This window comes from Ctenocephalides felis, unplaced genomic scaffold, assembly GCF_003426905.1.
Source record: "Ctenocephalides felis isolate EL2017-DRISC unplaced genomic scaffold, ASM342690v1 CF-g0.4_SCAFFOLD_03573, whole genome shotgun sequence".
Lineage (NCBI taxonomy): Eukaryota > Metazoa > Arthropoda > Insecta > Siphonaptera > Pulicidae > Ctenocephalides > Ctenocephalides felis.
In genome coordinates, this window is record NW_020539727.1 from 10621637 (window position 1) to 10645048 (window position 23412).

At 29.4% G+C, this 23412-nt stretch overlaps 2 protein-coding genes across 2 annotated transcripts; one reads left to right on the plus strand and one right to left on the minus strand.

The window, feature by feature from the left end:
- Nucleotides 1–1887: 1887 nt before the first annotated feature.
- LOC113389492 lies at nt 1888–17075 on the plus strand. The gene is made up of 15 exons (XM_026626520.1): nt 1888–1903; nt 2221–3359; nt 3595–3692; nt 3815–4097; nt 4179–4355; nt 4435–4708; nt 6137–6285; nt 6480–6710; nt 9064–9361; nt 10781–11243; nt 13026–13311; nt 14620–14784; nt 15106–15204; nt 15286–15661; nt 16951–17075. The coding sequence occupies exons 1-15, from the start codon at nt 1888–1890 to the stop codon at nt 17073–17075; spliced, it is 4179 nt and encodes a 1392-aa protein (XP_026482305.1).
- Nucleotides 17076–19178: 2103 nt separating this feature from the next.
- On the minus strand, nt 19179–22372 carry LOC113389403. Its single transcript, XM_026626440.1, has 5 exons — nt 22128–22372; nt 21935–22068; nt 21740–21851; nt 19370–19505; nt 19179–19289 (listed from the first exon to the last, which is right to left on the minus strand). Exons 1-5 carry the CDS (start codon nt 22210–22212, stop codon nt 19193–19195), a joined length of 564 nt encoding a protein of 187 aa, XP_026482225.1. The 5' UTR covers nt 22213–22372; the 3' UTR covers nt 19179–19192.
- Nucleotides 22373–23412: the final 1040 nt, after the last annotated feature.

Sequence of the window (23412 nt, forward strand, 5' to 3'; positions counted from 1 at the left end):
TTTATGCATGTGTTTGTTGCAGTTACCTAATTTTTATCTTAACTATTTCGTAAGCCTCAAATTTCTATTACAATTTAATAATTGTGTTACAGTATGAAAATTTTACTAACGGTTTTCTTATAATTTCACCTTTTACAACAGCGAGTCTATTATATGGTTTATAACAAATTTCAGTCTTTAATTATTATCTGAAAAAATCTTGCCCACATTTTTAGTGAGTTTATGATAAAATCATATGATAATACCGTAACAATATTATCTATACTATATCAATAATACATTGGATTCATACTATATTAATAAATCACATTTATATTTTACAACTAATCTTATATAAACCAAGTAATGATGGAATTTTAGACAAAATTTTCACTCGATTTTATAATTTAAGTCATACTGGTATCTCACGCGCTTTTTTGAATATATTGGGATAAATAAATTTTATACAGTAATTTAAAATCATTTAGTTTTCTATTGAAAAATAACTTTATAATTATTTAGTAATATTACATTAGTACATTGCCATATGGTTTATTTAATGGTATTTTATTCAGAATACAAATAAAAATGTTTAGTTAATTTTATCCATGCCCTTTAAACTATCGATTCATAAGATTTACATTTGTATTTCAAAATAATATAATAATTTATTTATAACATAATAACTTTAATGAAATACATTGCCATCAGGCTCTATTTAATATATTTATTATATTAGGAATAAATTTATGGCTAATTTTATCTTTGCCTTTAAAATTGTTGACTTATAAGATTTAATGTTCTATTTTATAATATTATCATTTGTAATCTCTTTAGTGAAGTCATAGACATCGGTCTGTATTCATAGACATTTATTTATTATATTAGGAAGTCGAATAAATTTCTTTGGATCATCTTTCTTATCTGGTTTTTAATATTAATGTTTAAGATTTTTAATACAACTGACCATTAATATTACTTTTTACTTTATTAAATAAAACAAATGGAAAAAATCTAATATAAAAGTTCTTCCTATAGGTTAAGATTACAGATTATGATCGCTATTCTATAAATGATTTAAATTTATTATGAAGTCTTAACCCTTTATAATTTATCAAATTATATTGAATCGAGATGAAATTAGTCAAAATATATTTGGAAAAAACTATAATCCTAATATTATTCCTTTTTTATGAGTTTTAGAAAGAATGTATATTTTGTTCAAATAAAATTGTAAATATGTAGTGTATGTAATAGCTAATCAATACCTATAATGAGTAAACTTGATATCACTTCAAGATTACAGATTATGATTATTATTTTTTTTTTTTGTAAGTTGATGTTGTGAATTAGTTCTCTACATTTTCTATTAAATATAACGTTGATTATAAAAAAAATTTCAAATTTTGTATACAAATTGTATTCATGAATTACCAAAATAAATTGAGATGGAGTTAGTCAAAATATATTTGGGATAAACTATAATCCTAAAATATTCTACTCATTTTTGAGTTCTAGAAATAATAAAAATTTTGTTCAATGTAATAGCTAATCAATACCTTTATTCAGTAAACTTGATATTGCTGGAAGATTACAGATTATGATTTGCTGCTATTTTTTTTATAAGTTGATGTTGTGAATCAATTTTCTACAATTTTTATTCAATATTGATTAAACTGTTTATTTAAAATTCTTTTAATTATCACTGCCATTTTAATCCTGAAACTGATATTTTTCAAATTTTGCATACAAACTGTATTCATGTAGTTGTACAAATTTTCAATTTGTGACTACCTTCATGATTGTTTCTCATAACAACCAAATTTTGTTTTTAACTTTTAGTGTTAAAATTTGTATTGATTGAACAGTTCACCTAATTATTATTACAATTTTGTTGTTACTTTTAATATGATTATACTGAAAGGTAAGATTTTGATCATAGATTTTGATTTTATGAATCAACCTAAGACAGAAATACTAAGATAGAAAATATAGACAGTTGTTTATTTCATTCAGTCAGATTTTGGTTCAATATACTGTTAATTAGGATTTTATTTACTTTATATTATAATAACCTCGCTGCTGTATAACTTTCCTGCTATAGCATTATTATAGAATATTTAAAATGTATTTGCTCTTCATTTTACTTCAATAATATTTTGCAGGTTATGTTGAAGAGTTAGTGTTCTACTCAATATAGCTTTTGTTTATATGAATTTTAATATCTATTTATCATTTTAGGTGCAACTCAAGATGAAGTGGCAGAATCCACAGATACTGAAGCTATCGCCCCTAGAACGCCCCGTGGCGGTCGTTCGCGACGCAAGAGCACCGAGACAGAAGTCCTTACTCCAAGACGCACCAGTCGTAGAAGATCCAGCGTAGAAGAGCCTGCACCCACCCCTGTTAAAATTCAGCAGTCTCTTGCACAGATCACAGAATCGGAAACTGAACAAGAGGAACAAGTTCCTGAAAGCAAGACTGAATCAGAAGAACCTGCTATTGATCTTTACAGTATCAATGTATCAAAAACGTATGATGATGATGAACAAAGTGTTACCACTCATGGGGATTCAATGACGGAACAAAAGAACATCAGCATCGAAAGTAAAGAGATTGAAAGTTTGTCAGATGATGCCAAAAATGACGAGAAAGAGAACAATGTTGCAGCAGTAGAACCTGTGGCTGCTTTGTCTGATCAATCTGAATCTGGTGGAGTGAAGCCAGAGATTGAAAAGACAGTTACAAAGGTTGAAGAACAACCAGAAAAAGAATCACCTTCAAGGAGGACAAGTTCGAGAAGGTCTTTGGTAGAAGAATCTTCAACACCTACAAAAGCAGAAGAAAAAATCGCTACACCTATAAAAAGTGATGAAAAACAAACAACGCCCTTGAAAGATAAGCAGCCAACGCCAATTAAAAAGGAAGAGAAACAAACAACTCCAATTAAAAGTGATGAAAAACAACCAACATCTGTGAAAGATAAGCAAACAACGCCTGTGAAAGATAAGCAACCAACGCCAAGCAAGAATGATGAAAAACAAACAACTCCAGTAAAGAAGGAAGAACAAACTCCACCCAAAAAGGATGTTGCAACACCTGGACAAAATACACCGAGGAAAATTGATGAATCTCCATCTAAAAAGGATGAAGTAATGGAAACACAGGAAGAAATGAGCCAAGAAGATCATGCAGAAACATCATTGGACAAAGCCGACACTCTGGAGGAGGATGAAAAAATGTTACTAGATGATAGTGTACATAACAAATCCTCTGAGAGTAACATTGAAGAATCTGATAAGGACAATATATCAGAAAACACCAAATTCGATGATTCAGAATTAGCATGTGATAGTCCGGTGGATACCTCGAAAGCTAAGGTATACATATTTTTATTCTATAAATTTTGTGCATAGATTCTTTATCTATTACTATTGCTAACTAAATATTCTCTTTTTAATGTTTTTCTAGAACAAAATCTTTTGACATTGACAACAGGTTGCTGTGATATTAAATTGATATTGATAATCGATATATAGATATAATTTAAATTATAATTGTTAAAAGTGAATCATATAGTTAAAACTAATGCCAGCCTTATTTTTCAATTTACAGAAGAAAGAGAAGAGATCAAGGTGGAGCAATTTCCAAGACCAAAAGCAAGAATCGAATGATAAAGCTGCAAAATCAGAAGAAGCAAAATCTGATGACAGGTATTTTAATACAGAATATCTTATTAAAAAAATAATTATATTCCATGACAGTATAATTTAATTTATGTTTATCAGTTTATAATTTATTATGATGTTTACTCAGATTCAAATTGTCTTTTCAGCCGGCGAAGCCTAAAACGAAGGCATTCTCATTCAAGGTCTCCAGTAAAAATGCTCACTGAAGAAGATGAAGTTCAACTGGAAAGTTCCGATACAAATGTTTTATTAAGCTGGTTTGATTCAGATTTGCATCTATGCATCGATCGTGACAATTTATGTGGTGCCAGCCCTCTAACAGCTGGTGCACTTAGTCACGTTTGGGCCGGTGCCAGAACCAACAAAGGTGTTACAAGTGGTTGTGGAGCTTATGAAGTTCTTGTTGAACGCCACCTTAAAGTTGATCAGGTAGTAATAATTGAAGAATTGGTAATACAAATATTTTGTTATTGGTAATATTGAAATTATGATTTTGTTTTATGTTTTTAGCCTGATGAGAGTTCTCATTTGATTCGTATTGGTTTTTCTACATCTTCAAACACATTACAACTAGGGGAAGATGCACTTTCTTTCGGCTATGAAAGCTCTGGAAAGTTTGTTAGTAATAATGAGTTTACAGATTATGGAGTGCAGATTAAAGAGACTGATGTTGTTGGTGCTTATTTGGTGAGTTCTCAATATTCTATATGGCTTTCATTTAACATCATGAAAGTATAATAATTTTATCATTCTTTTATTTTTTAAGGATTTGGATTCTACTCCATGCACAATTAAATTCACTGTCAATGGCGAAGAACAAGGAATTGCTAAAGAGTTTGAAAAGTCAATTCTTGAAGGCAAAGCTTTATTCCCTCACGTACTGACCAAGAATATATCATTTAAAATTAATTTCGGTCAAAATGAAAAATCTTTGTTAAATAGACCAAAAGTAGTAAAGGTAGTGGAAGACAAAAAGGAAGTGAAGGATGAACCTGTGCAAGAGCCCATGGAAACTGACACTTCTGAAGAATCTAAAGAAGGTATGTTTTGAAACGAATCTATATACTAGATGACCCGACAGACATTGTCCAGTATCCATGCCTTCAATTTTTTAATATTCTATACTAGTATTTACCGTTTACCTAAAAATGCTTATTGTTTTTTAAATTACTCTTCACTCCAAAATGCATATACATTTTACTATATGAAAGATGTTAAATGTAGAACTACTTCAAATGAAATGATGAGTCTCAATTCCCACACTACATTAGAAATTGAAGTCTTTAAAATGGTATAATAAATTAAAAAAAAAATAGTACATAGTTTCTGCGGTAAAAGTACAATATTACATTGAATTTTTTTACCAAAAATAGTTGCTCTAATTTTTATGAACTTTTACCACATTTTAACTGGTTCTTAGTAATTATAATATCTAAATCACATGTTTCTTAGTATTAATTTAATATGCATTATTACCAGGAATGCTCCTGGTGTCCTCAGCGCTCGGATGTTATTGTTTTTTTTTAGCACCTTCCTTATTATTTTACCTGTTTTAACAGTTTATTATTAAATAATTTTTGGCTTTTTAAACATTTTAGTTATTTATTTTGGGCATTTTATGTGATTCATTCTATTGAGCAACTCATAGAGAGCTTTTCATTATTAAACATAACCATAATATAACATTGGTACTTCATGCTGGATGATTTTAATTTAATTTTTTATCATTTAAGATATCCAAAATTGCATCTTAAACCTCTCCTAATTTATATTGTAAGAGCTGAATTGTATGCATTCATTTTTACGTTCCCATTTGTTGTTTTAAAGTGAAATTTTTAACATAATTCAAAAATATTCTGGAAAGATTAGAAAAAAGGTGCAAAGAAATTATATATTTCTTGAGTTATAGGACATGCCCTGATTATTACTTAATTTCAAATTTTAGGTGAAATAATTTGTCAAATCCTCTTCATATGTGTATCATTCAACCTGCCATACATTACTGGCACATCTCAGCTGCCTTTTGGCAACAATAATGTAGACGTTTCATTTTTCCTATTCATAGTCATGAATTTATACAATATTCTAATATTATCTAGGCTCATAAGTAAATTGAAATTTTCGGCAGATGATTCATTTTTCAATGCTAAACAATGTCTCAAATATTTTCAATATCGTTTTTTGCAATTTTTTCCACATATTTCTACAAATTACTATGTATTTATAATCACATACATCCTGAAAAATTCCTTTAACAAGCTTCAGAAAGATTTATCAAAATCCGAATAATTGTTTAGAAGGAGTATATTTACATACATCATTGCAGAAGAATTTTATATATAAGATTATGTATGTTGCTTTACCTTTTCTCTTAATTTTTTTTCTATGCAATGAGGATTATAATAACATTGTATTGGATGTAATTGTTGCTTGCAATAAATAGATATCAATTATTTTACATTATTTAGTAAAATCTACGGACGTTGAAATGGCAAAAGCAGCAGATGCTTCTGAAGAAAAAGAAGCATCAAAGGAGGTACAAGGTGAAAACGCTGTGAAGGAAACAAAAGCAGAAGAAACGGTTAAAGAAAATGCAGTTCCAGAGCCAATTGAGGAGGTAAAAAATTATTAAAACTATACTTTTTGAATTTTTATAAATTATAATTGAATGATTGACATTGAAGTAATATACACTTTAAATCGCTCTATAAATTAAAGTCTATCACAACTATACATTTCTAGCTTCAACTCAACAATCCATTTTTGCTTTTTTACATTCCTTTTATTACAACATAGTTTTTTTATATCTAGGACGTTCCAGAGTTATTTATTCTGCCCGGATATGAATACATAGGCAAATTTCCACTCGACTCTTTGGTAGATGGACCGCTTCAACCCGACACGAGGAAAGAGTGTGAGGTCTTGATGCTATGTGGATTACCAGGAGTTGGAAAAACACACTGGGTAGAAAAATGGGTTCGAGAGCATCCAGAAAAGAGATACACAGTGCTGGGAACACATGAACTAGTAAATAGGATGAAGGTATTTCTATGCATATATCTTTTAGTTTATACACGGTTATTGATAAATATTTGATGGAATGGAAAAGCACAAGAGATTAATGTGGGCTTTTACATTTTGCTTTGACAAGCCTCATTGAATTACTTTGTCAACATTAGGGATACAGAATATTGATGATGAGGAACTTTGAGCTCACCTATAAATCTGCAAATTATTTATTAACAAGAACATAGCTCATTGAGGGTTTTGATTTTATTTTCTTATGTGCAAGAGATCAACAATAGAATCGATTTTGTTTTTTTGTTATTAATAATGAATTTAAATAATGCTCTAAGTCTAAATCATTTTTATAATAGTGGAGTTCTGATATTTATCCATCATTTTAAATTCATTATTTTCACTGTACTTTATTTCATTCAATGATGTAGAATTTTAGGGATAACAATTTTAGGTCTATTAACAGAATATATTTGAGGCACAGCAAGACTTTGTGAAGTTGTCTCAGATAAACAAATTTAAAGTTCTCATTATTTTAAAAATACATCTCATATGTTCATAATATGAACATTGTGTAGCAATCACTTTACAGGTGAAATCTTTTGTAGCAAGAACTTAAACTGTTTGCAACATATAAATAAAATAATAGCGGTAGGTATCTATTTCATGCCTCTTATTTTGGCATGGATATTTAGAAGGCACTTTTGTAGATGTTGCACTTCATTCCAAAATGATTGAAAACAAATTTTAAATGCCAATGTGAATATATAACAAAGTATTACATCAATATGCATCAGCACAATGTACTACTGTTTGGTGCATTTTAATGAATTTAAAAAAAATCAATAATTTTTAATAATTCTATTCATTGAGCTCTTAAACACTGAACTCTCAGTTCGATGACAAGTATTTGCCTCAATAGTATCTTAAATTTATTGTGGAAATATAAAGGCAAATATTTATTTATAATTTGGATCAAAGTTGAGTATTTGAATATCAGATTATAATGTTTTAGGAGTGCTTTAATTAAATAAGTAAGAAAATCTATGTACAAGGCTCCAGCATAGATGCTTGAAAGTGGTAATGAAATATAAGTACCATGTAAAATAAGGAAATATTCAAAATATTTCATTTTTTATTAGCGTTTTACAGGTTATAAACAGGTTGTAATCTTTTCAACCATTAATATAGTTATTTCACATCAAATTCACAAGATACTAAAATAAGATTTCTTAATGAGAACTGAAAATAGTAAATTTAAATTTTTGATATATTAAATTTATAATCAAAAGTGGACACATTAAATTCAATACCAAGGATAACTATGATTATTAATATATTAATGCATAATTATTTAATACTTTATGTAATAATTACCTCAAAGAGAGCACATTTATTTGTTTAAAAAGGATAATCAATAGTTCTAAAATAATTTACTATTCATAGTGACTTAAAATTATTTATTGTAAACATTGTCTTGAAACTTTCATAATGGATGGTGATGGCTTTCAGATTCTGGATAATTTTTTATTGGAATTTACTTTTAAATTCTTATATTTGTATGATATGCTCAAAAACTAAATGCATTCTTTAAAGAATTTACTGCAAAAATTGTATAATCTCTTTTGTTAGTTGTTTTCTAATGACAATGCTTATAGTGCCTGTAGAAAAATTGTGAAGGGACCGAGCAGTTTCCACAGAATTTATGGAAAACTAACTCTGTGTGCCTGGAGACGTGGCTGAGCGTTATGTGAAAATTTGAAAATGCTCAGTTTGCACCACAATGTAAGTTCACGCTAGTTAGTGTCAGCCGAAAATTAAAAAGTTTATTAAAAGTAATTTAAAAAAAAAAAAGTTAAAAAACCAAAAAATCAGAAATTATTTCAAATTTCAATGATAGAATATGAACATTCTTTTTTGTTCCAAAAAAATACGCCCTGGTGATCTCTGTATGGTGTACGAAAAAGTTAAGGGCTGCCAAGAAATATATTATGAAAATGACATCTGAAATCAACGTCTGGGAATTATGGATATGGATTATATCAAAACTGAATGAAGGCTTATTTGGAGTCTTATTGGATAAATAAATTTATCAATTTCAGGCAACATAATGGATATTTTAAATATAGTTTTAATAGATGTGATTTTCTATGTCTACAGCACTGTGTGAAAACTAGTGATAGTAAATTATATTAGCATAAGCTAAACATAATAAATAGAATGATTCGTATGTGTTTTTATTTTAAATATCTTCAGCACTCTTCTATAGATCTGTTAAATGATTATGCAAAATTGCGAATATCTATCATACCTTTTCCAGCACTTTTATTTTCTAATTTGGATCTATTTTTAATTAATTTGTATTCTGATTTTTTAGACAAATGGAGAACCAAAGAAATCATCCTACAAAGGAAGTTGGCAAGCATTGTTGGAGGCCTGCTCTAAGAGCATTTCAGAATTAGTGAACATTGCAGGCAAGAGGCGGAGAAATGTCATTATTGATCAAAATAATGTATTTAGTGCAGTCCAGATTAGAAAGATAAGTAACTTTGGTGAATTTGTTCGAAAAGCCATTGTTATAGTACCTTCAGAGGAAGAATGGAATAACCGAAAAGCTGCTAAAGGGCAATTCATCACTGAGGAAGTGACTGAATCTGAAATGCTTACAATGAAAGGTATGTCATAACATTAATATTAATTAAAGCAAAATATGAGATGCATTAAATGAACATTTTTCCTCAATACCTCGAGATTTTTTTTTTATAAATTTTATTTTACTTCAATACAAATTTTGCTTTACTGCTTTCTTTTCCGAACTATAAATTGGTTTTAGTCAGAAAATCTTGTTGGCTAATTTTGTTTTCTTGCTGCTTCAAGTCGTACTGAATCATTTTCCAACCAAATTGGAAAAACAATTTGTGTGTATGTTAAAAACTTCTGTGAGGATTTGGAGATCTAGTGAAAACGTCAGAAATGATCATTAGACATATGCACATCAAATTATCCGACATCTTATGATGATTTTAATATGTATTAATTTTGTTTACATTTCTATGGGTTCCTTAACATCGTTTGTCCGTTGGACGGTGACGCGGCGCTTAAGCGCTTTGACATTTCATCTCTATGCAGCAAAAGCAGTGCGATTACTTTGAAAAAAGTTCAAAATTTCCAAAATATTTCGAAATAAAAAAACTTTCAAGTCATAAAAGTCCTTTTTTTTCAAAAATGTTAAATTTCTCAAGAATCTAATTTTTTCAAAGTTTAAAGAATTTAATCTTTTTTAAGAAATTTAATTTTTAGTACGGGAAGTTCCAGAAATTTGCCTTAAGGCACGATGTGATACACCACTAGTTTGATGATATGAAATCAGGAAGTTCATGTTTGCCTTGAAGCTCAATACTACGTACAACTAGTTATGTATAGATTTTTCTTTATCAAATGGAGACATGTTTAGTATTTCATATTTTATTTGTAATAATTATAACAATTGAATCAATTTTATTTTTCTTTGAACTTTTAAACACTAATTCAAGGCTTCTTAAACTTATGTCATTTGCAACCCCATTTATAATTGCGAGTTTTTTGACGACCTCACACAAATATAAAAGAAAGAGAAATTAATATTTTTAGATGATTTATTTATTAGGTAACAATATACATATATTCATATGAAAATATAGTTTTAGAATTTGTAGTAAAACATACAAAAATTTAGACGTGATGTTATTAAATGATTTACTTTACATTAAAATTCTTCGCGGCTCACTAATTTTCTATGCGACCCACAGAAGCCGTGCACTAATTTAATATTGATATATATTGATAATTAATATGGAAACATGTTTTATATTGAATATTATATTTACAAAAAATATAACTTTGATATTATAAACCAACACTGCATTCTTGTTTTCTCTCCTTACAATATAATCAGCTGGAAACATGATTAATATTGAATTAATAATAATTTAAAAGGAATGCGAACATAGTTTATTTTAACCTTTCAATGTGGTTCTAATTGAATGTGAAATGTCATATGTTTTATAACAAACAGTAATTGTGTTAATTATTAATTAAATATTATTTTTATCCAGCCAACTTTGTTCTGCCCGAAGTAAGCGACTACTTCGATCAAGTTATTTTTGCTGAGCTCTCTGAACAGGACTCGAGTGATCTTATTGAGAAGTATAACAAAGAAGGCAAAGATGCCGGCTATGCCATGAGGCCCGCTAAGCGATCCCGTTTCGATAACAGTTCAGATCGTTCTGCTGACAGACACAGCAACTCCAGCCAGGGCAATCGTCAAAGTAGTGATAGGCGCTACAACGACCGTTCCGATAGGAGGAGGAGTTCTGATAGAAGCCAAGGGTTCAATAGACGAGGCGGTAATGATCATAGAAAACACAATGACAGGATGGATCGCGGGGGCGGCGGACCCCCACATAGGTGGGGCGGTGGTCCACCTAGATTCGGTGGACCTCCACCTCCGCCTCATTGGGCTGGAAGAGGAGGACATAGAGATCAGTGGAGAGGAGGCGGTGGAGGTGGAAGAGACAGGTATGATAAATTTCTATTTATACTTATTGCAAGAATTATTGACAAACTTCCCAAAGGAGAGGTTGATGGTAGAGGTAGGAAACTATTTTCATATGTCCATTCCATAATTTTACAAACTTTTTGGAAAACCACATATTTATCCATTATTGCATTTATAACTTCCCGTAGGGTAGTTATAGTAATGCGCCAAAAATCGAAAATGAAAATTTTTGCATTTCTCGACGTTTTGAAGGTTTCTGAACATTTTGGCATACCTCAGAAAAAATGGAAGTGTGTGTGTGTGTGTGCGTGTGTGTGTTTTGTATGTCCGCATTTTTTCGTCCACGTTTTCGGGCGCACTGATCAACCGATTTGAATGGTTTAGAAACATTCAATTCCTACTGATAGGGAGATGTCCTGATCAGTTTTTGGCAAAGGCAGGTCCAGCCGTTTCGGAGATACGGAGCAAAGAGTGCAGATAATATAAATCGATTTTTTGAGAGAACAGAGCATCGGATTTGAATGATCTAAAAAACATTCAATTTGTAATGACGGGGAGAAGTCGAGATTAGTTTTTGGCAAAGGCAGGTCGAGCCGTTTCGGAGATATCGAGCTAAATGTGCAAAAAATGGCAGTTTTTGAGAGAAATATGCGTTCGATTTGAATGATTCGAAAATTCGAATCTTAATTTTAATTTTAGCTAAAGTTTTAAAGCTCACTTATGTACTTCAATTAATTAATTTGAACTTTGCAATTCAGTTTATATAATTCTTATAAATATTAGACAATGTCCTTAATTTTAAATTTGATTGATTAAATTTTGTTTATTCACTTTATCTGTAAATAGATATGTTACAGCATTCACAATAATCTATTTGAAAACATTGAATATTCCTCGAATATTTCATTACGGTGCGGGAAGTTCCAGCAATTTGCCTTAAGGCACGATGCCATACACTAGCTCAGTTTAAAATGACAAATTTAAATAAGAGATAAGGAAATATTTAATAATTGGCTACAATTAAACTTATCTTTAGAATCAAGTCTAAAACACAAATAATATGACCAGCCGCATAAGTCTTTCAACAGTCTGCATGTATAGTCTTTACAAGTCCAAAAATATTGTGACCACAAATCAAATAAATGCCTGCATATGACACATTTTTATTAATTTTTTTTTTAATAACAATATTTATTACAACTGTTAAATCATTTAACATCTATTAATAATAATGAACAATAACATTAATTTAAATAAGAAAGAGTACAAAGGATAGATTTACATTAAAATGATACCCGTAATATGATGATTTAATATAAAATAAAAGCAAATAATAATAATAATAAAATATTTTTTTTATTAAAATGTACAATTTTTTTTCTACATTTTAAATTTATTTATAAATCTTATAACTTCTATATATAGTTTAATATAAGTAAATATATTTTAACATTGTTGTGACTACCATGTCCCTATATTTATTTTGTGGACACCTTAAAACTTGTCACTGTTTCCTTTGGGTATTATGGGTATAAATGAACATCTTAAAATATTATAGGGTTACAAAAGAGTGGTTGAAATACGAAAAATTCAGTTTTATTTAAATCTAGTCACATTTTTAGGTCATTTTAGTGCGCTTTTGTGTACTATATTTAATGCAGTTACGTATATTACAAGTCTATTTGAAACATAAAAATAGGAGATTGCATTGATTTATTTTTAGTAAAAGAAAAAATATTTTCAAAATATACAATTGAAAGTTTTATCTAAGTTGATACAATTTGCTAATTTTTTTTTTTTAGGCCTCACCAAGCTGGTGGATGGCGAAGCGGCGGCGGCGAGCGCGGCCCTCCGCATGGCGGTCGTGGTGGAAGTGGAGACCATGGTCACCGGGGCGGTCCGCGTGGTGGACCACCAGATCATGTACACCGCGGCGGTCGAGGTGGCGGTGATCACCGTGGCGGACGAGGCGGTGGACCAAGCCGCGGAGGTGCAGGTGCGCCACAACATATGAGAGATGGAGGAAGGTGGAATCCAAGAGGCTCTGCACCAGGTCGCGGTGGTGCTGGCGGCGATCGAAGGGGACAGGTACAAAGCATTTTGTATTATTTTTGTTATTAATTTCAGATTATATTGTATTTGCATTCACTTTTGTAGTTATGCTTTTAGTATTACTTAAACAAGAACAGAACATTAAATTTCAAATTATGAGTGCAAAGTAAAATTATTTCTATGAGGTTGTTGCAGCTTATTTGCAAATATATTATGCTTATTAATTAATTAATATGTCAAATATTATGTTTGCTTTCTTTTTGCCACCAACTTTTGTTTGTAACTTCCGAAGTTAATGTTTTCATCAAAAAATCGATCCGCTAATTCTACGTTTTCTCGACGTTTCGAGCCATTCTGAATCGAATGAGACCAAATTTGGAAAAGGTATGTGTGTGTGTATTTGGACAGATTTTTTGCCGTAAATCGACGTTTTCTCAAAAATGGCTGGACCGATTTCAAAAATTCAAAAGCCATACGATCTATCTCGATGAGGACTAGTGTTTATCAACTTTGCGCGACGATCAGCCAAGCCGTTTCTTTGTAAATAGTCGAAGTGTGAAATTTTTTTAGTTTAGTTCACGCTGTAGCCTGCAATTCTGAATGGATTTTGAAAATTCAAAAACTGTTTGAAAGATATTGGTTGGGAATCGTGCTGATTAGTTTTTGGTAAAGATCCGCCGAGCCGTTTTCTTGTAATAAAGTAGTGTTAAAATAAAAAAATTCTATGATTTTTATGATTTTTTTTGACAATAGATACTATAGTCTTATAGATCATACAAAAATATTACGGCCCTACGACAAGTCGTAGGGATATGAAAAGATATTGGTTGAGAATGATACTGATTAGTTTTAGGTTAAAATCTACTGGACCGTTTTCTTGAAATTAACTATTTTAAAAAAAAATAGCCCATTTTTATGAACTTTTTGTTGGCAATTGATATCATGGTCTTATAAAACATACTAAAATGATACAGCCTTACGACAAATAGATTATTGTTAAAAATTCACCAAAGGAGGAAATATTATAGTCAAAATTTGTGTCAAAAGTTGCTTTTATGATGTGATGAGTCAAACATTATCAATTCATCTGGGGAATGTAATTAATACAATTACAGATAATTAAAATGTGTTTGAGAAAATTCTATTCGAAATCACAATATTTGGATTTTATTGAAAGTGATAACTTTATTTTTTAAAATAAACAATTGAAAATTTTAACTAAACAACTAAATTTCAATTTCGATTGATGAAGTCAATTTCGGAAGTTTATGCAACTTGCCTTAAGGCTAAGGCCACTTTCAACTAGTTTTTTTTTTTGACTTTCATTTGTTGATTTATTTCTAGCATTCTGGCAGAGGACATCCGCAGGGTGGACAAGGCCATTGGGCTGGCAATAATGCTGCATGGAATAACGAGCAGCAACAATGGAACCAACAGCAATGGGGCGGAGCTCAAAATTGGAGTGCTGATCAAGTCGCACAAGATTGGTCAGGACAACATTGGAATCAGGTAATAAAAGAATGAAATTAGACATACTAAATCAGGTCATTTTTGTTGACTAGATATGATTTGTCAATTTTTAGATGTTTCTTTAAAGTTACCAGTTTTTTGTGATTTTTGTAGTAAGAGCTATAATGTGTAGCCTTATATAATATAGCTAAAAGCCTGAAATGATATTTATTATTCTTGATTATAGCTTAAATAAAAATAAATCCACAATATATTAACACTTCTAGAAAATAAAAATTATTTATTCATATACAATTGCTGAACAAAATGGAACACAAAAATAAACATAAAATATAAATTTCTAAATAATTTTTTTCTTAGAACTGGCAACAAAACTGGAATCAACAAAACTGGGGAAATGGCTGGAAAGGTTATGGTGCTCAAAATTGGGGTCAATATTGGAACCAATGGAATCAGCAGGTCAGTAGTGATCATAATTATATCACCCGCGCAAGTTCTTTGTGGAATATTTTAGACTGATTAAACTCATCTTTATTATAGGGACAACAACAAGCAGAGGGCAATTCAGCAGGTACAAATGCTAGTGGTGCCGCTGATAACAGTGGAGGTGGTGCTAATCAGAATCCCTCAACAACTGGAAGCAGCAGTACCACATCGGCAAATTCATCTCAGTACAGCACTTCTTATCCTAATGTACAATACACAGGTGCTGCAGGAACAAACACCACCACCAGTAGCAGTTCCAGTCAGTATCCGGCCCAATACAGTACAGATGGCAACACGGCGAACCAAACAACAGAACAAATGGCTCAAGTCTACCAGAGTTGGGCTCAGTATGCTCAAGCGTTTGCTAATTATGGACAACAGCAAAATGCAGCGACTGCTGGATCTGGGAATAGTCAGAAGGCGGCAACCGGTATGATTGATAAGAAAAAAAAGAAATAAGTATTTTATTTACTTAATTTAATTAAAGAATAATGGTACTAGTATTCTTTGAGAAGTACTCTTCCCATATTTTGAATCACATTTTAATAATCATTAAACTAGTATGTGATCTTATTTGAAAACACTTTTATATATATATATATATATATATATATATCCTGGTGAACAATTGCAGTACTTGATTGATGTTTATTTACTTACCTTTATGTATATAGTGATAATAATCAAAATTAAAAATAATATAGATTAAAAATGTACAAAGTTTTGATGCAGGTATGCTGCAGATCCAAACGGTTTTATTTTCATAGAATATGATGCGTATTGATTCTATTTTTTTACAATGTGTAAGGTTATTAATTGTGTTAAAATAATTTCCTGCAATCGAACAATATTATATGTTACAATTTTTTTACACAACTATTTTTTTTAGATCATGTTTTAATTTTGTTGATTAGTAATGATGTGAACAATTACATTAGTTGTTCTAAAATAGTTTATTTGAAAAATCGTGAACACAATTTTGTATGTGACAGATATTTAATATAATTTAGTTTTTGGTGTTAAGATAAATATTAACTCGGATTGTGTAAATGAGATCATTTTATCATTCCAGGTTATTAGTAAACGATGTATTCTGAAATTTTGGAAGAAATGTTTTATTGTTATAACAGATAATTGTAAATGTGAAATATTGTTTCTTGTATTTAAATATAGATTTTAAATATTTACTCATTTTATTTTAATTGAATATTAAGTAGACTTTCTATACAAATATTTTTGAGCAACTAATTTTAAATTTAGGATGAAGAACTTGAAGCCTTCTGAAAGATATCATGTAAACTTAAAGGGGGAGCTTGCATTAGAGGCTTAAAATATCGATTTTTTTGCAAAAATGTCTTCCAAAACTAGCCAGGAATATATTCCTAAAATTTCAGAAACAAATCATTTTCGGAATTAATGAAGAAATAGTGAGCCAAGCGTCGAGAATGCATACGAGCGGAACGAAAACTTTGGTTTCTCGGTTTTTTATTTTTACGATTTTACCTAATTGGCGGGAAAGATAAGAAAAAAACTAAACGTCCTATCAAAACGAGACAAAATTCATTGTATTCAGGATTAAATTCTATTCCAGTTGAACCTAAAAAAAAGTTATAATTAACTCACTTTTTAACAATCTAAAGTGAAATTTTGTATCAAAAAACATGATTTTTTCTAAGTTGCGGAAAATTGTTGAATCTCATTTTTTTCTGGATTTTTTAGGTTTTTGTTTTGATTTTGTTTTGGATGAAAATTGTGACCTGCATCTTTCCCTGCACGCTCGTGACGCATCAGGAAAATCCTTGTACCCGGCATTATGTGACATACATTTTAAAGAAAAAAATTGAGAAGAATGTTAAAATATATGACAATTAAACCTGAAAGTTTCGTTTGAATTAAAGATTTATTTCTTTCTCTAAAAATTCCTCAAAAAAGCGATTTTTTGAAGTCTTTAAAGCAGGCTCTCTCCTTTAAGCCTTTTGAAATAAATTGTTTTTATTAGTGAGTGAAGGATCGGCGGAGCCATTTCTTTGGTAATTTTTTAAAAAAAGTTTATTTTGATGAAACTTTGTTGTTCGTGATCTTGTGAAGTGGTTGAATTATAAAAATTCATTTAAAGTTTGGAATAATAGGCTGTACTTTTAGAACATATAATTGAGTGTTTGTGCAGAATAATTAATATAATTATATATAAGTCTGTTTGAAAGCTATAAATTGGAAATCACATTGATTAGTTTTTAGTGAAAACAAAAATTGTTTTCTCAATTTTAAATTTTATATAAATACGTATCTAAATTTGAATTCTTGTTGATAATTTTTACATAACAAGAAGGTTCAAGAAGCAATTTTCCTAATGGCAAGTTGCATGAACATCCCTGAATGTGTAAATATTTCAATAATCAATAATATTTTAAATTAAAAATAATGGTTGTGCTTTCACTAAATGAAAGTGCAATTTAAAAATGATATCTTTTAAACAGACTATTCATATGTAATTGTATTTATTGCTCTTGGGACATATATAAATGTAAAAAATAAAATAAACTAGTGGTGCATGGCATCGTGCCTTAAGGCAAATTGCTGGAACTTCCCGTACCGTAATGAAAGATTTGAGAAATATTCAATGTTTTCAAATAGATTATTTTAAATGCTCTAAAGCTAAAATTATTTATTTGATGTATATAAGTGAGATTTAGCTAGAATTAAAATTAAAATTTGAAATATTTCAGATATTCAAAAAAACTTTAGTAAGTTAAAAAAAAATTATTCCCAAAAGCAATTGTTTCATCAACACAAGTAGAAACTTTTTCAATCATTAAAATCGGTGCTTAGTTCTCTCCAAAATTGCTATTTTTTGCACAATTTGCTCGGTATGTCCGAAACGGCTGGACCTGCCTTTGCCAAAAACTAATCATCACTTCTCCCCGTCATTGCAAATTGAATGTATTATTGAATCATTCAAATCGGATGCTGCATTCTCTCAAAAACTCAATTTCTATTTTCTGCATTGTTTGCTCCGTATCTCCCAAATGGCTGGACCTGCCTTTGCCAAAAACTAATCAGCACATCTCCCCATCAATAGGAATCGAATGTTTTTTGAACAATTTAAGTCGGTTGATCCGTGCGCTCGAAAACGTGGACGCAAAATTGTCTCCACACGTACACACACACTTTTTTGAGGTATGTCAAAATGTTCAGAAACCTCTGAAACGTGAAGAAATGCAAAAAAAAAATCGATTTTTGGACGATTGCAATAACTTACCCTACAGAAGTTAATAAGACCTTTGTAGTAGATTCTTTTAACTTTATTTGAAATGAATACAATTACATACAAACTAGGAGGTGTCATTTTACCTTAAAAAAGTTACATAAACTTTCTGATATATAAATCAACGATTCCAACAATAAGAGATCAATATATCATTTTTTGAGTGTTTTGTAGGTATACATTTACGAATTTGCTTTAGGATTTTAGAAACGAAATGAATTATTATAATTAAAACACTTTTTGAAGGCCTTCAATACTTTAAGGTGTTCATTAAAACCACGTACTACAATGTGTAAAGTCACTATTATGAATAAAAAAAAAGTGCTCAATTTTTACTTAAAACTAATTATTTCATAGGGATTGTATATTTCCAAATTTGGTTCAATTTTTTTTTTTTTTTGCAAAAACATGAGCGAAAAATTCAGCATTTTACTGCTAATTACCAAAAGAAAAAACGGCTCGGTAGATCGTCTTGCAAAATAAATTAACGCGAGTTATTATTGAGTTGTATTGTATGGTATATACATTTTTGGAAACGGTACAGCCGTTTTTGTCAACGTCGATGAAAACTTAAATTTTTAAAATTAGCAAAACGGATTTTATTAAACAAACTTTATTTATACAAAAAATATAAAATATTAATATAAAATAATTAGTTTAAAAATAATTAATATAAAAATACGGTAAATATAAAATTCAAAGCTCCATAACTTCTTCCTCTTGAGAAACTGAACTTTCCATTAAATTTCTAACATTGAATTTTGTCTTGACCCTGCACCCGACAACAGGACATCTGCAATATTAAAATAAAAATGTAATACAGTATTATTATTGTAATTGTTATACTTGATTTACTACAATTTATCTATTGACCTCAGTTCTGAATGAATATTTAATATCTCCATTACACTATCCCTGTCATATATATGGCCACAATTTTTATTTTTCACTGGATTTGCAATTAGTTTCTTAGTGAAGGGATCAAGTGCTGTACTTTCTTGAGTGAAATCTGGAACAGTAAATAGATAACATTGTTATATGATATTAATTTATACAGGACATTAATTAACGCTTCGTTTAGCGCTTTTTTATTTTAGTCTGGAAACTCTCTGAAGATGGAAGAAATAATTAATTTGGAAACCAGCTTAGATGATATAAATGTGAAACTTGTCGAAGAAATAGAACAAAAGACTAGACTTTCTGACAATGAAGAAAAAACAACAATATTTATAGTAGTGATTTCGAAGAAGAGCAAATAAAACTTTTAATTGTAAATTTGACCACTAATTCTGGAAATTATGGACTTATTTGATTAAAAAGATTCAAATTTCGGAGAGTTCAAAATCATGTTAAGGTAAAAAAAAGCAAACTACCTATTAAGTCTTTTTGACCAAAAAAATGGTAATGTTTTTATCTGTATATATTCCTTTATATTGTTTTTAGTTTTGTATCAAGTGAATTTGTTTTTAACTAGCTGGAATTTAGCAAAAAAGAACTTTGTTTTTTTTTAACTTCCTTTTCTTTAAGAAGTCTAAAAGAAAAAAGAATCTTTTAAAAATTTTAATTTTCGGTGCAGGAAGTTCCAGCAGTTTGCCTTAAAGCACGATGCCATGCACCACAAGTTTCATTTATTTATTTTCTTGTTATAGTTTATTTTTGTTAATCAAGCCTTTAGCGTCTTATTTACAAAATTGATAGACTAGTTTAATTTGTTATCTATTTTCAGTTCTTCGTTGCTTCTTCAGCTCACAGAAAAAAAATTTATATACAATATTTGTTGTACGATTTATTTATTCTTATGTTTTTAGAGAGATTTGACTTAATTTTAATCATAACAATGACTCATGTGCTCATTTAAAAAATGAAAAATTCACTTATATTTATTTTGGGAAAAATACGTCTATCAATGTTACTAAATAAATGAAACAATCTATAAATAATTGATTGACTTCAATATAAAGTTGTTTTAATTATTGACTGAAGGAGAGAAAACGCTAAAAATGTAAACAAAATAGTTTGAATTAAAATGTTATAAGATTATTAAAATATTTTGAATTAAACTAAGATAAGGTAAATTGCAACAATACGCCAAGCTAAATAAACTAATTTTTCTGTTAAATTTCACACAAAGAAAGTTTCGATACAGCTAGATGAAATAAGTCCTATTTTTTTATTTTAAATAAACTAGTGGTGTGTGGTTCTTCGTGCCTCAAGGCAAATTGCTGGAACGTCCCGTACTATAATGAAATATTTGAGGAATATTAAATGTTTTCATTTACTTTTAACATTACAATTAACTTCAATGTAAAGTTGTTATAATTATGACTGAAGATGAGAAAACACTAAAAATGTAACAAAAAAGTTTAAATTAAAGTATTATAAGATTATTAAAATTTGTTGAATTAAACTAAGACAAGCTATTTAAGAAATAAGAACAAATTATATCAGCTAGTTTCATCAAAATCAGTCCAGCCTTTTTGTACATTAGCCCAAGCAAGCAAAAATTTAAAAAAAAAACATTAATTTAATATATATGTCCAATGAATTTGAAAAAAAAAATAGCGTTTGTATTACAGACACAACAATTTTATTTATATGTATTTCTATGCCAAGATATTACTGGATTTTATTTTAGGGTCTTATGTATCAATTAAATTACATTATACACCTTAATTTATTTGAAGAATTGTTCAAAATCTGGAAAATACTAATTGAATCTTGACAAATTGCAGCATATTATATTACATTCTATCTAAGAAATATTGACTGTGCCCATCTGGGTATTTGAATAATGAACAAAAAGACCACAAAAAGAAGTAAAGTAATGTGGCAATCACTGATGAAGTCAAAAATTCAACATATAAAACTGAAAATGCAAGAATTACATTGTTTTTGTAGGAAAGGACTCAAAACTTTCATTAGGAAACAAGGTTTTGATATATAAATCTGTTTGGACTTATGGCTAAGACTGCGCAAGCAAGTTTAAAGATTTTAGGGAATCTAACAGATGCACCTTGGTACCTCTCCAGTTTTATGAATATACCATACGTACACCAGTAATTTAAGATAGAAGCAGTACTCACGTATCAAAAATTGGGGATCATACAAATAAGTTACTAAGACCAGTTATCAATGTAAGTAAAAAATTGCACACTGGATGCTTACATAATTTTTTAAAAATTAATATTAGCTTTATTATATAATATGAAAAATATAAGTAGTAACATTCATATATTTTCTTACCCAAGCTTCTACTTGCAGACGTCTTCAATACTTCTTGGAATTGAATGTACTTAACATGTTTTTCAGGTGTTGAAACTTTACTCAAGGCTTCATTATATGACGTATCGTAAACCTAAAATATTGCTAGTGAGACGTGTAATGTAAACCTAAAATTCTGGTAGTGGATCTTACAGTTTCTATGTAATGCAAAAATACCTCTTTTATACTTTCTATATCAGTACACGAGGCTGCTCTGTTGAAGGCTTCTTTCTGAGCTTGTAACAACGAATCTTGCTTGCAATACTCTGCACACAATGCGGAAAACTCATTTTTAATTGTTGTGTGATCACCTGTATGTGAAATTAGGTAAAAACTTGTTTATTATTAATGTGATTACATTAGAACTAACCTGTTATGTTAGAAAGTATGGTTTTCAGATTTGTTTGTAGAAGATCCATACTTTTGTGTAATATTTCATCGATGCTCTGTTCCATATTGAATAGTAAATATGTAGCAATTTACAATTAAAGTGCAATTGATGAGTTTGAATAACAAAATGAAATTTTAACGGTTGAATTATATAATTTAAAGTTATCAGAATTTCATAATGTATAATAAATGTTAATTTGAAAGTAAAAATTATAAAATTCTATATGTTTTATAGGTGATGAATAAATTTCTCAAATAACCAATGTTATATGCTTTAAATCATTATTGTAAATTAAAGGAAAAAGTTCTGAGTGGCTCGAAAAGAATCTTGGATTAATTAAGTAAATATATTTTACATCTGCAACACAAAAAATATATGATTAATTTATTATGTGGATTTTTTTAACATGTTTTGAGCGTTATTTTCTTACTTTTGTTTATTAATCCAATAACGTTTATAATTAATAGTTTATTTTTCTTGATTTTGACAAATACTTTGAGGTTATGTTGAACATTTTCAAAATGGCAGTTTGGTTACAATCGTTATGCTTATTTATCTATGGTTACAATCATAGATAAAAGAAGAGTATACAATAAGTTACAATCTTTGACAGCATAAATAATAAGTAGGCTTGCTTATATTTGGAAGTCTTTAGTTTACATAATATGATATGATAAATAAATTTGTTATTGTATTTTGTACATATATATATTAATTTAAACTTTATCGACACTTGAATAAATATATTGTTGTTTAGTATATGTTTGTTGTTATTGTATTATTACAAAACATAATACGATTGTAATGCCAACTTTAGTTTCAAATATCGAAATATTAAAATTTATTAATTTTCATTTTAAATTTTGCGCCATTAACTTGAATCCCGATAACAGCGTCCTCGTGTCTGAGTGTAGGATCCTTTAACTATCCCTTCTGAACGTAAAATTCGGGAGAGGGAAACGGTTTAATAAATACATCGAATATTTGGTTACTTTTCGATATTCGGCTCCTTTTTCAATGTTCGGCCGAATACCGAATAGTAACTTACTATTTGACCAAATACCGAATACTTAAAATCAAAGGAGCCGCAGGAGCCGCCGCCGCTCATCAAAAATATTGTGTGTGTTTTCCTTTTATGCGGTAAATGTTTTTTATTGTGATGGATTTGTATATTTGGAAGTCTTCATATAATATGATTTTAGGAAATTAATTTGTTATTGTATTTTGTATATACGTATAATAATTTAAACTTTATCGACTTTAG